Source organism: Sturnus vulgaris, chromosome 8 (genome assembly GCF_052056855.1).
Source record: "Sturnus vulgaris isolate bStuVul1 chromosome 8, bStuVul1.hap1, whole genome shotgun sequence".
NCBI classification, from domain to species: domain Eukaryota; kingdom Metazoa; phylum Chordata; class Aves; order Passeriformes; family Sturnidae; genus Sturnus; species Sturnus vulgaris.
This window is the reverse complement of record NC_142250.1, coordinates 16509733-16524443: the sequence shown is the minus strand read 5'-3', so window position 1 is coordinate 16524443 and position 14711 is coordinate 16509733. Positions and strand designations below refer to the sequence as shown.

At 39.5% G+C, this 14711-nt stretch overlaps 1 protein-coding gene across 6 annotated transcripts in view; it reads left to right on the top strand.

Moving 5' to 3' along the window:
* Positions 1-14711, top strand: part of LRMDA (leucine rich melanocyte differentiation associated) — a 640335-nt gene that overhangs the window by 23664 nt on the left and 601960 nt on the right. For 3 of the 6 annotated variants that reach the window (XM_088168942.1, XM_088168940.1, XM_088168937.1), the window contains exons 1-2: positions 2319-2411; positions 6471-6571. In XM_088168942.1, coding sequence (XP_088025068.1) covers positions 2382-2411; positions 6471-6571 — 131 coding nt within the window. In that variant the 5' untranslated portion in view covers positions 2319-2381. Of the gene's footprint in view, positions 1-2318; positions 2412-3806; positions 4541-6470; positions 6572-14711 lie in introns of those variants that run through there. The other 3 variants (XM_088168939.1, XM_088168941.1, XM_088168938.1) reach the window with 3 other exon arrangements.

The following is a 14711-nucleotide window of genomic DNA, read 5'->3' as shown; positions in this document are numbered from 1 at the left end:
AACTTTTCCCTCTAGACAAGGTCTTGCCTAGTAAGTAGGAGGATCAATGGCAGGTTAATGCAACTGGCAATGTAAGAAGCTGGAAAAAAAAACCCAAACTTGCTATTATTTGTGTGGGCTATTTTGTAAACTATTTAGGCAAGGATGTTTTTTCTTTGTAGATATCTCTAAAGTGACAGCTAACACTCTACTAAAATTAATCCTAATAATGTAGATAATGATGTGCTAAATTGTTTTCAATATAGTTATTCCAATTTTACATGAGTGTAGTATTGAACTGAATTTACTCCATTAAGACAAATGCAGCTAACTGTAGCAGTGGGCCACTTGAGCCTTGAGCTGTATGCATTCATTCTGGTGGGAACCACATGCTTGGAGCTAAAAGACAGATAAAAAGAAGTAGATACAGAAAGAGGAGAATGTATTGCTTTGTTTAAATTTACAGTTCACATAGTACTTGTTTTTCTTGGCATATGTTATTTACTATACAATCTAATAGATAAATAAAAGCCCTGATGGTTTGAAGCATGCTGAGTGATGATCTGAACCAGCAAGTATGCCTGGATGGAAAACTCTTACTTAAAGAAACAGAAATTTTATTCATCAGTGTAGGATCAGCTTATTTACTGTGGCTGAAGGGTTTGATTCTTTTGTCTTACATAATACAAGGAAAATTAGATCACACAAAGCACTGGAGTGATTTATTTATTGGCCGTATTTTGATTTTCATGCATGTTGGCCCATTGACATTTCTAACACAATATATTAAAAGAGCAGGGAGGAAAACATTTTTTCCCTCCCCTATTTGCTCAGTGTTTCCTGTCCAGCAGTCACTGAAAGAGGGATGGCTGTAGAGAAGGTGTAGTGCCACAGCTGTACCAAGAATTTATTCTGTTGATACTAAGAGGTAGAGCAGCAAGTACAGTATTGGTTTCTGCTGTGTTGCTGAATAAACTCAAGAAAGTGGTTTGCAGTGAGGAATACATATCCTCCTGAAACTTATTTCCCCTCACAGCATGTGCCTCCGCTTTCAGCAAAAGTGAGTTATGCTATATTAGCAATAAAGGGGAAAAACGAGCCAGATTTTTAAAGGTGCTTAGGCAGCTGAAGAGGTAGGTAGATGACTAATAGGATTTAGGATCCAGGCTTGGGAAACCTTTAAAAGTCTCATATAAAATTATTACAGAAAACCTGCAGCTCCTCTAGTCTGCCTGAACAATGATAACCTACCATCATGCCATTATTTTAATTAGTAAATTCTTGTGTTCTGGAAAGACTCGTTTGACAGGGTTTTCTGATAATTCCAAAGGTATTTCTGGTTTCCACACAAATTACCCTATGTTCTAGAGACAAAAAAAAAAATATTGTTATGAGAATGTAGAACTCTCCTGGAGATAGCATGGGTTTGGGTTTTTTCTGCAGGCATTGCTTTACCAGTGACATACATCTCTTCAAAGGCAAGTTATGCTTTATGCCACAAATTAATGAACTGCTCAGTAGGTGGAAAGCCAGTACAGGTAATGTTCCAAGTCATCTAGTGCCTTATGGGAACTGACATGCAAGGCCCGATCCCTCTGTCACAGACTGGCTATTTCCATCCCCTCTTCCCATGGCCTATTCCAGCACTGCTACAGCCCAGCACATGGTGCTGCCCCGGTGCTGGGAAGGGCAGCAGAGCTGGGGAAGGGTCTGGAACACGAGCCTGCTGAGGAGCAGCTGAGGAGCTGTGGGATTGTTTAGCACAGGGAAGAGAGGGCTTGGAGTAAGGGTGGGGGCAGCTTAAAGGAGGGCTTGGAAAGGTGTAGGTGTCTCTTCTCTCAGGTAGCTGATGACAGGATTTACCTTAAGCTGGGCCAGGGAAGATTTATTTTGGACATGAGGAAGAATTTCTTGATAGAAAGGGTTTAACATAGCAATGAAATGCCCAGGGAGGTTCTGGAGACACTGTCCCGAGAGGCGTTAAGGAAACACTGAACGTGGCACTTCATGCCATGGTCTAGTTGGCGTGGTGGTGTTTGGTCCTAGGCTGGACTGGGTGGTCTAAGAGGTCTTTTCCAACAGAGCTGATTCTGTGAGGCGCGGCAATCGCTGCGCACCGCTTTGGACTCGCGTTCCAGGTAGGATGTCGCAGCGGGGCCTGGGGCGGTCGCCGGACAAGGATGACCGTGCCCTGGACACGAAGACTTCGGGCCCCTCCAGGCCCACGCCGTCACCGCTCGGGGCCGTGGCTGCGCGCTCGGCCCGGCCGCAGGAGGCGGCGGGAGCTCCGCGCTGCCGCCGCCCCCGGCCCGGCCGCGCTTCCGCCCGCGTCAGCTGACTCTGCCAGGCAGCGGCCCGGCCCGGCACCGAGCCCGCGGAACCTCGGCGCGCCCACCCGCAGCATGGCAGGGGTCGTGGTGAGCGGAGCACAGGTAAGTGTCTGGCAAGGCAGGCCGGCCGGCCGCGGCCCCACCTACCGCGGGCAGCTCGTCCCGGCCGGCGCGTCCCCGCCCCCGGCACTGGGAGCGGCTGCCCCAGCCCGGCTCCGGCTGCCGCCGCTCCGCCGGTGCCGCTCCCGCTCGGTGGGGGTGGCGGACGCGCACGGGGCCGGGTTTAGTTTCCATCCGCAGCGCGCCCCAGGACGCCGCGCAGGTATCGCCTCCATCGCCGCCGCGCTGTCCCGAGGCCGCCGAGGAGAAAGGGCCGAGAAGCCGCCCCCAGCAGCGCCGGGCGGCTCCGGGGTGCGCTCCGAGTCCTGCGGCTCGGGGGTGCGCTCCCAGCGCCGGTGGAGAACGGAGCGCCTGGCGCGGCAAGGCTGCGCTGCCCTGCGCCGCTGCCCTGCGCCGCTGCCCTGCGCCGCTGCCCTGCGCCGCTGCCCTGCGCCGCTGCCCTGCGCCGCTGCCCTGCGCCGCTGCCCTGCGCCGCTCACGTGCGGCGGGCGCGCCCCCGAGGCTCCCGCGCAGCGCGCTCCCAGCGGGATGTGCTCCGGCTCGGAACGGCGCTTGCTCGGCCAGGCTGCGGGAGGCCGCGAGAAGGAGCTGAAGGAGTGAAACCTGCTAAGTGTGTTCCTCCTGAAACCTCCTGTGTATGTTTCGGTTTGGTTAAAGAGAAGTTAGGAAATAGAACACATCCTGCTGACTTGTATCCAGCGCCTTGTGTGGCTACTGGAAAAAAATCTGGCTTAAAGTTGATAAACCTGTGCCTAAAATTAGAACTTTAGAACTCTTTTTTTTCCTCCCCTCTAAGGAGAAGGAAGCTTGTCTTATTTTTGAAAATGGTTTACCATTAAACTAGGGTGCTGCCCATCTAATAGCTTCTTTAATCTGGTCATTATTGCTGCGTGGAATTAATGTAAATATGTGTGTGATATGAAGGCAGTTTACTGGCTAATTTCGCGGCTGCTGCAGGAAACAGTTCCTGTGGTCTCTCTCGTGCACTCTGGCACTGAGGGGCACGCTGCCTTCTTCCCTTCTTCCCTTGAGCATGCCTTGAGCCCCTTAATTTGTCTATGTGCCCACATACAATCTTCTAACAGCATAGAGTAAAATGTAATGCTCAGCTGACTGGAAATATTCTCTAGATATAATTCCCTTCAATGGGAGAGAATATGCAGTATTGAGAGTTCATATATGACCTTTTCAGTGACATTCCTTAATAAAGACGTTATTCTATGGGTTATTAAGATTACAGAGTCTTTGTAGAATGATCACAGAGACTAAATGGTAATATACTCTGAAACTAAAGCAGAAGAGAGGTGCAACTGCTATTGGTACTTAAGTTATGTTTAAATTTTGTAACAACATATCTTTTTTGTGAATTGCATACAGTGTGTTGAAGAGCCTGCAAGAATATCTCAGGCCTCCATAGTCTATCTGATGCTGGCCTTTGTAGGAAACTCTGAACATTTTGATGGAGTATTGAATAGGGCACCTGTAATGACTGACTGTGACCAACCTGTACTTTATCTGCATTGGAGAACTGGGCCATGGAAACCTCTGCCTCCAGTTTTTAATCCTGTGTGATGTTCTGTAACTGGTATAGAAAAATCTAAGAAATCTGCTGTTACTGATGTGCCTTGCAGCCAAAGAGCTGGAGTCTTGGGAAAAGTATGCCTGCTCTCATCTCTCAGTGGTGACATCTCTGGATATAAGCTCATAGTCATTTTGAGGGTATTTGAAATGGAAGGAAAAGGAAGAATACTGAATTATGTACATTTTATTGTTTCTTGAATAAATTATTTTGAACTGAAACAATGGAAATGAAGAAATATTCTTCTTTCTTATGTCTACTGACATCTTGAGTGTGCTGATATGGACTCTGGAAGTAAAAAGTCTTTACAAGGCCTAATCATTGAAAGGTCATGATAACAATATGCCATCTGCAAATATGCCTGTGAATAATCTCTTTGTACCAGTTGTGTAAATATATTTGCATATTATAACTTTTAAAGGCTGAAGCTTTGCTACATTTTATGTATTTTGTCTTCTGTGTGCTTTAAACCACATTTGTATGAATCTTTTTCTTCAACTTCTATTCTCTTGGCTAGAGCTTTTATGGCCAGGTAAGTTTCTGAAGCAGTGTGCAGCAGGCCAGAGTCCCCTGCTTCTTCTCAGCTCCTCCCTGGGTAAAAGGCAAAGTGAGGGTCTGTGCTCTTGCTGTGTTTGTATCTCCTCAGTTTTGTCCTCCTAGTGTTAATAGGCATCATATTTTAGTTATTTCTGTTTCAGCATGTTACATTGAACCAAATGCTTAATCCAAAGTGTTATTAAGCTGTTAATGTGATGTCTTTCAAAGGGTTTGCAAGCATTAATTTAAAGAAATCTACCATTCAGTGAACAATGACGCAGTTCTTTCATGCATACCTTTGTGTATGTTGTAAAATGCATTTGTGATTATCTTAGATATAAACTGGAGGAAAATCCCGACATATTTAATTCAATAAATTCTGCAAACCGTTTTCTGTTATATCCAAACCATTAGGATGCCAACTACCCAAAACAGTTCCTTTCCCTTTTATTCATATATTTGCTCAAGTTGTGTGGATGTCTGGTAGCAGAATATATTGCAAGAGCAGGTCTGATTTAACAAGGGGAAGAAGTTGTTAAACTGAGCTTCAAGCTACCTGTTTTCTGCTCATAAAAATTATTTCACTGTTGTCAGCTTTATCTGTAGAAGTTATTGAACAAAATGAATTAAATGGAATGCCATATAGTATTATCAGATGCAATCATTTTTAGAGCGTAGGAGATCAGGATGACTTGCAGAAGTACATACTGTCAGTCTGTTCTGCAGAGGAGTCTCTGTTTCAACAGAAGGTGAAATACTATCAAAACAAAGTTTGATGGATTTTTTTTGGCATATTTTTCATCCAACATATTTTCGACTAGTGGAATATGGTGTTAAAATTGACTTTATAATTAAACATGTGGATAATAGCAGTGTTGTACAGATTGTGGTCTAACATGGTGCTTAACTTGCTAGTTGGCCATTAAGGGAAACTAAGATTTCTGCAGCACAAAATCTGAAATGTAAGTATTTTGAACACTGAAAGGATGAGCCAATATAGATGTATAGAATTCTTGACAATAGTTTTGAAAAGCTTTATGGGGTTTCTTTGAAGAAATCAAACCAATGACTTATAAAACAGTACAGCAGAAGTAATAGAACAAGTTTAGTTGCTTTACTTTTTATGTTCTTCTGGAAATATTATCAGTCACTTCATTATGACTAAAACCAAATTAAAATCAAACAGAATCTGAGTAGACTGGTTTCTGTCTGCCACTAATTCTTCCTGTGTTTGCTAAAGATGGGTTAGATGGGCTGGTATGAAAAAGAGAAAAGACAATTATATCTGTGTGAGGCGTAATGAGCAGTGTGATCTGCTCATAGGTGGTGCAGCCAGAAATCTTTAAGACTTGTCTGTCTGAAAAGAAGATGCCTGCTTCATTTTTCAGGTCATGGGCAGCTCTCTTGCTCTGTCCCTAGTGTGTTACTGGGAGTAATAATCCTCTCGAGGATTGGTTAGGAGAATGGATTGACCATACACTGCTTAGGTATTTCTGCACCAAAATTTAGAAAACAACCTTTGTTTGTTGTATGTGAAGGGCTAAACTGGAAGATCCTTTGGATGGCTTTTGATCCTTCAAACAAATTTATTCTGGAGCATGTCAGAATGGTAATGTGAAGTAACATTAGATCAAAGTATTAACAGTGAAATAGAAGAAATGTGGTATATTTATTCGAAGTATTTTTAACTGGAAGGAGAAAAAAACGTACATAAAGACCATATGTGTAATAAATATTGAGTTGATGGTATCAATAGGAAAACGAGTTTGTGTGATAGATTTTATATCTGTAAAACTAGTAAAAATAGTTTAAAACTGTAATGCTGATTCACTGTACTGCACATTATCATTTTATCAATGAGTCAGAATCTGGACAAGGAACTAAATCTACTCATGAAATGTTTCCTTATTGCTTCTATTTCTCAGGTATCCTACATTAGTCAGGACTGTGAAGAAATTCCAGAATTTCTAGGAAGAAAATATGGACATATGGCAAAAAGGCTAGATCTTAGCTTCAACTTGTTAAGGTATGTGGCAGCCATATAGATTTTTTCAAGTGCAATGTGGAATTCCAACTCCTAAAATAGACTGGTTATTTTTTTCAAAATAGAAAGATGTATGTTGAGTACATTTAATTGTTATCAAGTGGACGACACTGTTTTATAGGTAATGTTTGTCTTCTTTTCTCCCACACTTGGAGCATGAATAACCAGGTGAGTCTGGAAATTTATTATGTGTTAACATAAATGATGCTCATTGAGAAGCTTATGCCTTGTTCTCTACTTAAATTAAAATAAGAGTTGCTACCTGAAGAAGTGAAGAATGGGATCACAAGTGAATTTTCCTTAACCAAAACACAAGTAAGTGTGTGCTTGCCTCCCTTTTTTAAAAATTTTATTTATGTATGTCTGGTTATTACTATAAATGCTTTATAGTGTCTTTTCCTAGATGACGTGTTTTGTTCTATGATTTTATTTTTGTGCATCTGTGTAGTTAAGCACTAAAGCTAAGTGCAGTTAGAATTTGTAGTTCCTTCTAAGTATTTTAATACATGGATTGGTTTAGGATTCTGTAGTATTCCTGTTAGCTACTACAACGTCCCAATTCATTTAATCCTTGTAAGAGCCTGCTGAGGTTCAGCAGAGTGTATTTCAGGTTGAAAAATGTGGGTAAGTACAGAGAAAGAATTTGAGTGCAATTGTTTAATAAAAAAATAGTTTTGTGGAGGTAGGGTTGGGCTCAACTCATTTTCCTTTTATTTTACTGGGGGGTAAGCTCACAGTTTGATTGTGAAGAGTAATACAAAAAGTAGTGTGCTGGTGCCTTGTTTTCCTAGAAGAAACAACCATTGATTTTAACTTACTTAACACTCATAAATGTTCTTCGAGCCTCTGTCAACTCTGAAAGACTGAATCCTACATGTAAGAGGTAACAGAGCAAAGGAGACACTAAATCTGTGGGCTGTTGTTATCTTATAGTATGACTCTGTACAGTTGTATATTGTAACCAGAAAAGAGAATTTTGCTGGGGGAGGGGATCAAACGATAATTTTTTTTTATTTTTGTCATGAAGATAATTGAAGGTCTGGATGTGTATTTAGATTTAATATGTTGAGAAGACTGCTCCTTCTTTACATTTCTTGGAAAAAAAGTGTTTGTCTCTTTCAGTTAATGCATCATTTGAAGAACAGTTCTCTGAATTTGTTTCATTTCATAAAGTAAAATAATAACATTACATTTGGATGTAAAGTACCTCTTTAAAACTGTGATCATATTTTCATGGAGAGCAAAATTGGTGATGTATTTTTGAAATCTGTGTTTTCTTTCCTTCTTTTCTTCTCTACCCCAAACACTTAGACTGTTTTTTCAGAAGGGATATAATTTGCTTTTATTGAGGTTTGGGGAAGAACAATCAGCTTGTGATGTAGGAGAAGTTGTAGTTGTAAATCCGTGAAAGTATTTTAAGACCAGAAATCAGATTTGGGAAGGGGGAGAAGTGGATTTTTTTTTCCTTTGGGAAGCTAATACTAAATTGGATGAGAGCAGTAAGGGTTTCTCATTTGAGTAGTGCTTAGATTTACTAAGCATATAGAAATTAAGAGTGAAGTATTTATGGCACAGTAGCTGTTCACACTGGTCTGCACTCATATTAAACTCTGTACCTGCATATTATTGAGGAAGTCAGATAAGATACAGAATAAATGTCGTAACCTTAAATGACTGTGAATATAGAATAATGTCTTGGGCAGCTATTGAAGGAAGTGTAAGCAGTGTCACCTTCTTTAAATAGGTCTTATTGCTTAAAGATCTAATAATGTTGCTGTATAGTGATGAGTTTTATGATTTTTATCAATAAATACTTAATTAAAAAAGTTTAGTATGTTGTTTTCAGTGGAGAAACCATGTCTACAATTAATGTTGGTTTAGAAAGGAGTTTGATTGTCCAGTTTTAAACTTGCTGTCTCTTGATAAAGATGTGAGTTGAATGAAGAAGACCAAGGGTGATCAAAATATAGGAAAAGATAGAATACTGTATTTTGTTAGCACAGTAGTTATTTGCAGTCAAGATGTTAGCTCTCATTATAATTTGATTTATTATTGGATGAGAATTTGTGTGTTTTTTGAAAGGAAAAAAGAAAACCAAATGTTCTTACATATGGTGGTTTTATTACTCAGGTTTCCCTGGTTATTTTCTTTTTGCTTGTGATGTGTCCATTTAACAGAGGAGGGGAGGGTTGTCATTAGTTCTTTTGAACTGGCAGTTTAATAAAGAGAAAAGTGTACATTTTTCACCATTTTTTTTCTGACTTCAGAATTCTTCCCAGGCTAGAGCCCCTTCTTCTTTTGTAAATAAACTTTAGGGGCCATGTAGATGCTTAATTATCTTTGCATCAGATATGGTATATCTAATATCAGCACTTGATACATAATCACATCAGCTGCTTTTTTTTCTTTCTTGTTTGCCTTTTTCCAAGAGCTAGTGTCTTCACTTGGTTACTCTGAGAGTGCCTGGATCCAGCTCTTTCTTTTGGCATTCAAAGTGACTGTCACCAGTCACAGTGGTTACACGTATCCCTTTTTCCCTGTGAGGGAAAGAAAGAGGTGCAAGGTACAAGGGAACTTACATGGGAATTTTGAGAAAGAGGAGGAGTAACAGCAATTTGTTGTGTGTTTTGTGACACAAAGGGAAAAATGTGTGTGTCCTTAAAAGATGCTGGCTGTAATCAGCAGGATGTGGTGCCACTGGATTGCCTCCTGCTTATGTCTCTGGCTGATGAAAATCCTTCAATCCCAGACAACTATAGTCCACTTGTGACTTTTTTCTTCTCACGCTGTTTTCATTACATTGATTTTGTTTGAATACTTTCTAATATCTTTTGTTTCCTTTTGGGGCCAAGAGAGGGGTTGTGAAGAAGACGGAGCCAAACTCTTGTCAGATGCACAGCAAAAGAGCAAGAGGCAGTTGTCACAGCTGCAGCAAGGGAATTTCCAGCCACCTCAGAGAAGGCTGAGTGGTAAGAGGTGTCTAGAGAGGCTGTGCAATCTCCATCCTGGGTGATAATTAAATAATAATTAAAATGCGACTGGACAAGCCCCAAGCAACTGGATCTAACTTTTGAAATCTCCCTTTTTGAGCAGGGAGTTGGACTAGACGATTTCTAGATTCTCCTTCCAACCTAAATGATGCTGTGATTCTGCAGCTTTATTAGTGTGATATGGCCTGTGTTGTAGCAGCTCTTTTGATTTCATTAGTGATTTTCAGCTGTTTTAGAAATGAACTGTTTATTCCATGTATTCTCATTAAGGTATGTTTCAGGAGCAGGGATGTTCTGCTTTGGAAATCTGCTCCTGAGCCTCTCATGGCAACTGTATTTGGTAGCCTTCCCTAGTAACAGAGGCCTTCCATAATACGTGGAAAATATTCCCCAGTTCTCATTTTGCAAAGGCATAGAGTATGAGAAGAAGAGACACTGATGTGTCAGTGTTAGTGTTACCTGGAAACTTTGTAAAGGATTTCAAGGTGGAATGAAAAATGGTTGTTGATCACAGAAAGTTAAAAATTTCACTAAAAAAAGGATAAGGTAAGTAGTAATCACTGGTGAGGGAAAGAAAGTAGTGAGTAGGAAGGATGTAATACAGGTAGGGAGTAGAGATTTGGAGGAAATACAATTATTTTAGTTTAGATGCATCTTGCTATCTTGTGGAAAGAAAAAAAAAACCCAGATCCACAGTTTGTTCAAAGCTTTTTTTTACTAGATGTCTTTTTGTCCTAGATGACTTTGTTCAAAATTTTCCTTTCACATTAAAGGCTAAATGCACACCAGTGCTTAAATAACAGATGTCAGTGGTTTTGTACAAACAGGTACCATGCTTTTATAAATAACATGTGCAGTTCAGTTCACTGGGAAGTCCATCTTGTAATTTTGTCCTCAGTAGTTTTAAACATATGAGTTGTTTTCCTTTTTCTTACAGAGATTCTCTCTTGGTCTAAGCTATGAGGTGAAAGGGAGGGTGATTCTTTAATCTTGGCCAATGAGGAAGGATTAATCCAATAATTGTGCTCATGGACATACAAATATCTCTTCCCTCTCTCTAGGGTGCAGATTATTTCTGCTAGGAGCCTGAATAATTTGCACAGTATGTGCTTGTGCATAATTTCCACTGTCTGATGCAGAAGGTGCATGTATAAAAACATCCCCTTGAACTTCAATCCTAGTCTGGAATGTTCCTCCATGACTTTTTGTGAGGCTGAGGCTTAGTAATACCTGCTCTGTGGACTAGGTATTGTTATTTCTCTCTTCTACCTCCTGTTTTTTTGCCTGGGGGAATATGCAAGTGGCAGCCTGAAAATGGGCTTCAGTTTTTACAGGACATGTTCCTCTTCATAAATTGAGCATGTGAAAGGAAGGTTTTTTTATTTCTAACCACCTTCCCGATCTGTGCAGCAATAAGACATGCAGAACAGGAGGATGAACAACAAAAGAGAGATGGAAATAAAAGCCAGAATTCAAAACAAAGCATGACATATTTTTAAAGCCTTTAGACTCATCTTTATAGCACTTTAAAATGTTGAAGGAAATGCACTATTGTTAAAACTTTTTGATGGTTTTATTTATAAGGTAGAAAAATATTTTCACCATAATTGGGTAACTCTTAATCGTAGCAATTGCATATTTATCAGTATGAGGGGCTGTTATTAATGTAGCTGTCATGCACAAACACATTTCTGCATTAAATCCATTTAGTATGTGCATTATTCGGTCTAGAATGTCACCAGGACATCAAAGCCCCCTTAGGCATAAGAGCACAGTGCCCTGCTGTGGCTGCAGAAAGGGCTTGATCAATAAATGTAACATGTTAATGCAGAGCAAATAGAATAAAAGATTTCTTTGACAAGACATGAAAAATCACCTTGTGGCAGCTGGCATGGTGATGCCATTTCAGCGGAGACACTAGCAAAGTTGATCTGACAAGTAAAGAGGAGAGATGATGGTTATAAGGTGCTTTTGTTTCAAACTTCTTTCTTGACCTGTCAGGTTTTGAAGGAGCCTGAATGGCCCTTTTTTGTCATGTGAAAATTGTAGTCTTAGGCAGTTATGAAGCAGTTATCTCTTCTCAAATTGTGAATGCTGCTGTTTAATTGATTCACTTAGCATTTGAAACTGTCACGCATTAATAATTGCTAAATCCTGTAGATACTGCTCCAGTGTGTCATGCTTAAATGTGTAGTTATCAGAAAATTAATATCCTTAATGAACTGATGCTTTCAAACTAGCATTGCATGAAATCTCTTTTGCCCTTTCATTTGCTGAAGGTATATCAGCCAGTTTTCAGAGAAACCCCTCCCGACAGTTGTGTGGTTTTATTTATTTATTTTTTTGATGCCCAACAAATGCCAGCTTTGCTTTGGGTACATAGTGTGCTCAATGACAATAAATATAGTAATTATGCTGGAGTTGGTAATTAACATAATTATAGTCAATTACGACAAATACAGTGCAGAGCTAAATGAATGAGGGTGAGAAATTAGCAAGCTAATTGATTTACCTTACGTGCTGCTTTTTCCTGCAACTACCAGTTGCAGATTTTTTGCAGGAAAGAGTGTTTACAAATAGCTGATTGTGTTTTGAAATGATTCTGTCTTGTGGCTCTCACTCCTGTTTCCCTTACACTGAGGTGAAGAGGATTGAAATGTGGGGTAGTGGTTACAAGAAGAAAGGAGCTGCCCTGTCCTCATTGAATGCTTTGAAGGAAGATGTATGTACTTACTTTAATTTTAGATTTTTCTTCCAGTATTGAAGGGGAAAAAACCTGTGTGATCCTTTACGAAAGATACTGCTAGAAAAATTTTGGACATATATTTTAATCCTTTTAGATGTGGCTTGAATTATATAAGAAACATTTATCTCTCTGTTTATTGACATCAGAGATCTGCAGAGCACTGGATAGCTGAAGGAAGAATTAGAATTGTTCAAGGAATCTAAGTGTGTTGAAACAATATGCCCTTGTTCAACCATCAGTTTCAATAATTTAAACCACTGGACCAGTAGGGATGCATAATATCATAACATTTGTGCACATTATAATTGCCTGTTTTGTTTCAAGATGATTTATAGTATCTTGTCTGAAATAAGTGAATTGGAGCTATGCAGTTAATCTGTTTCACTCTCCTTGTTTTTTATTTTCTTTCAAGCATGACGACAGTTTGCTATGTGAAAGGAGAATGTATATGTTTAAGCATTTGAAGATTTTGTATTGTTCTTTTAAGGAAAATGTTCAGTAGTTGAGATTTCTTTCTTTAAGAAGGCAATAATTTGCAAAAGTTTGTAAATTTTATACTGGATATTGTTTACTGTTTGAAGGTAAATGGAATTTTATAGAGAGACTTCAGCAAAGAGATTATGTTTTTCACAGCAAAACAATCTGAAATTTATAAATTCTTGGTAATTTTTCTTCTACTATTGCAGTAAGTGTATCAAGTTCAAATGATAGGTGTTTAGTTTGAAGTGGGTACTCAACGTTTACCCTTAAAGGGATGTGCTACAATAAGCACAAGATGCTGTTTTTTAAATAATGTTGAAATGTTATGGATGTCTAAAAATACTTATACAGTAACACTGCTAAGGGTGGTCAGTCTTTAGAAGCAATTCAGCTCCTAGAATAATTTTGCTGAATTAAATATTTATACATGAGGAATCATTGAAATGATTTACAGATGTAATAGTCTTTCTGTTGAAGTCTTACATGTTTATTAATCACTGTGGGCTATTGTATGTGTAATTATCTTTCTATTGAAAGAACTACTTGTTGTACTAGATAGACTGAAGACAAGTATGTTGATGGGTTCTTCCAACATGGGTAATACCTAGGGAGTTGTACAAGATAAAGTTTCGTAGATGTGTAACTATTGGAAAACCAGAAGGGGAGTATTACCAGTAACAAAAACAATTACAAACTCCAGCTATTAACTCTACTTTTAGTAGTTGATAGACATCAAATCTAAATCTACTCCTTGCTCTCTTCTTCCCTTCCTTTTCCCTCCCACCATGCCACCCCCTTTTAGAAAGTGGCATTTCAACAGGAACCAGATGTGATCTGGCTAATGTATAAGGAAAGTATTTTTCCCCCACCTTAAAACTTTGGAAATACTAAAAATATTAAGGTACACCTTGTCTCTCATGCAATAGCCATGCCTGTGTTCTGTTGTTTTGTCAATTTTAAATGTGGTTATAGAATATTTGCCACTGCTGTGTGTGTTTTTGTGACTTGTATATTTTCCTGCTGTGCCTTAATTGTTGTCATTGGCTTATTGTTAATACAAAGGTAACCAGTCAATGACTATTGTTAAAAATATCAAATTAATGGGTTATGGTATTCGCTTAAATATCTCACTGCTTTCAGCATACTTTGCCATGGATGTAAGCTGTACTTTGTAATGGAAAAGTTATTTTTCCAAACTCAGTAATATGTAAGTAATAAGTATTATAAATTTGTTGTATTTCAGTATGGGTGGCTGTTATCTTCTTTAGTCCCAGCGGCCTCTCTTTTTGTCCATTGATCTTTGCTTGACTCTTTATGGCCACACAGGCTCTAACAGACAGTGAAAACACTGTAGTGTATATACACCTCTGACCCCCGTGCTGGCCATTATCCACTGATTTACAGTACCTGACAGATGGGAACACAGGATTGTTTTCTGCTCTGCTTTCCTCAGGAAGGCTTAACATCGTGGAAGGAGTTGTCTTGAGGGTGTATCATGTAGATAGAATTGGGCAAAAACTTTTTACCCGAACCTTTGGCTTGGGGGACAGTGTAGGTTCACATTGTGTAATGGAGAATTCCTGTGAAGATTGCTGGAGCTTGAAATCTGGTAAAAGTATTAAACAAACAGCACAATTTGACATTAAGCTAAAATAAGGTAGTGAGCTTTGATTGTTACATCCTTAATTATAGCTGGTGAATATTGCTGTGCTGGTTGATGAAAGCTGTTTTTTGGGGCCATCCATGTCTATAGATCTGTTGCAATTATGAGTAAAGATGAAATCTGTACTTCTGAACAAAGATGAGTGACAAACTGGGACTTGACTGGAGGTAGGATTTCATATTAAACATCCATTGACTCAAGGCTGTTGGTAAAATCTTTGGACTGAGGCAGAACATTTCCCAG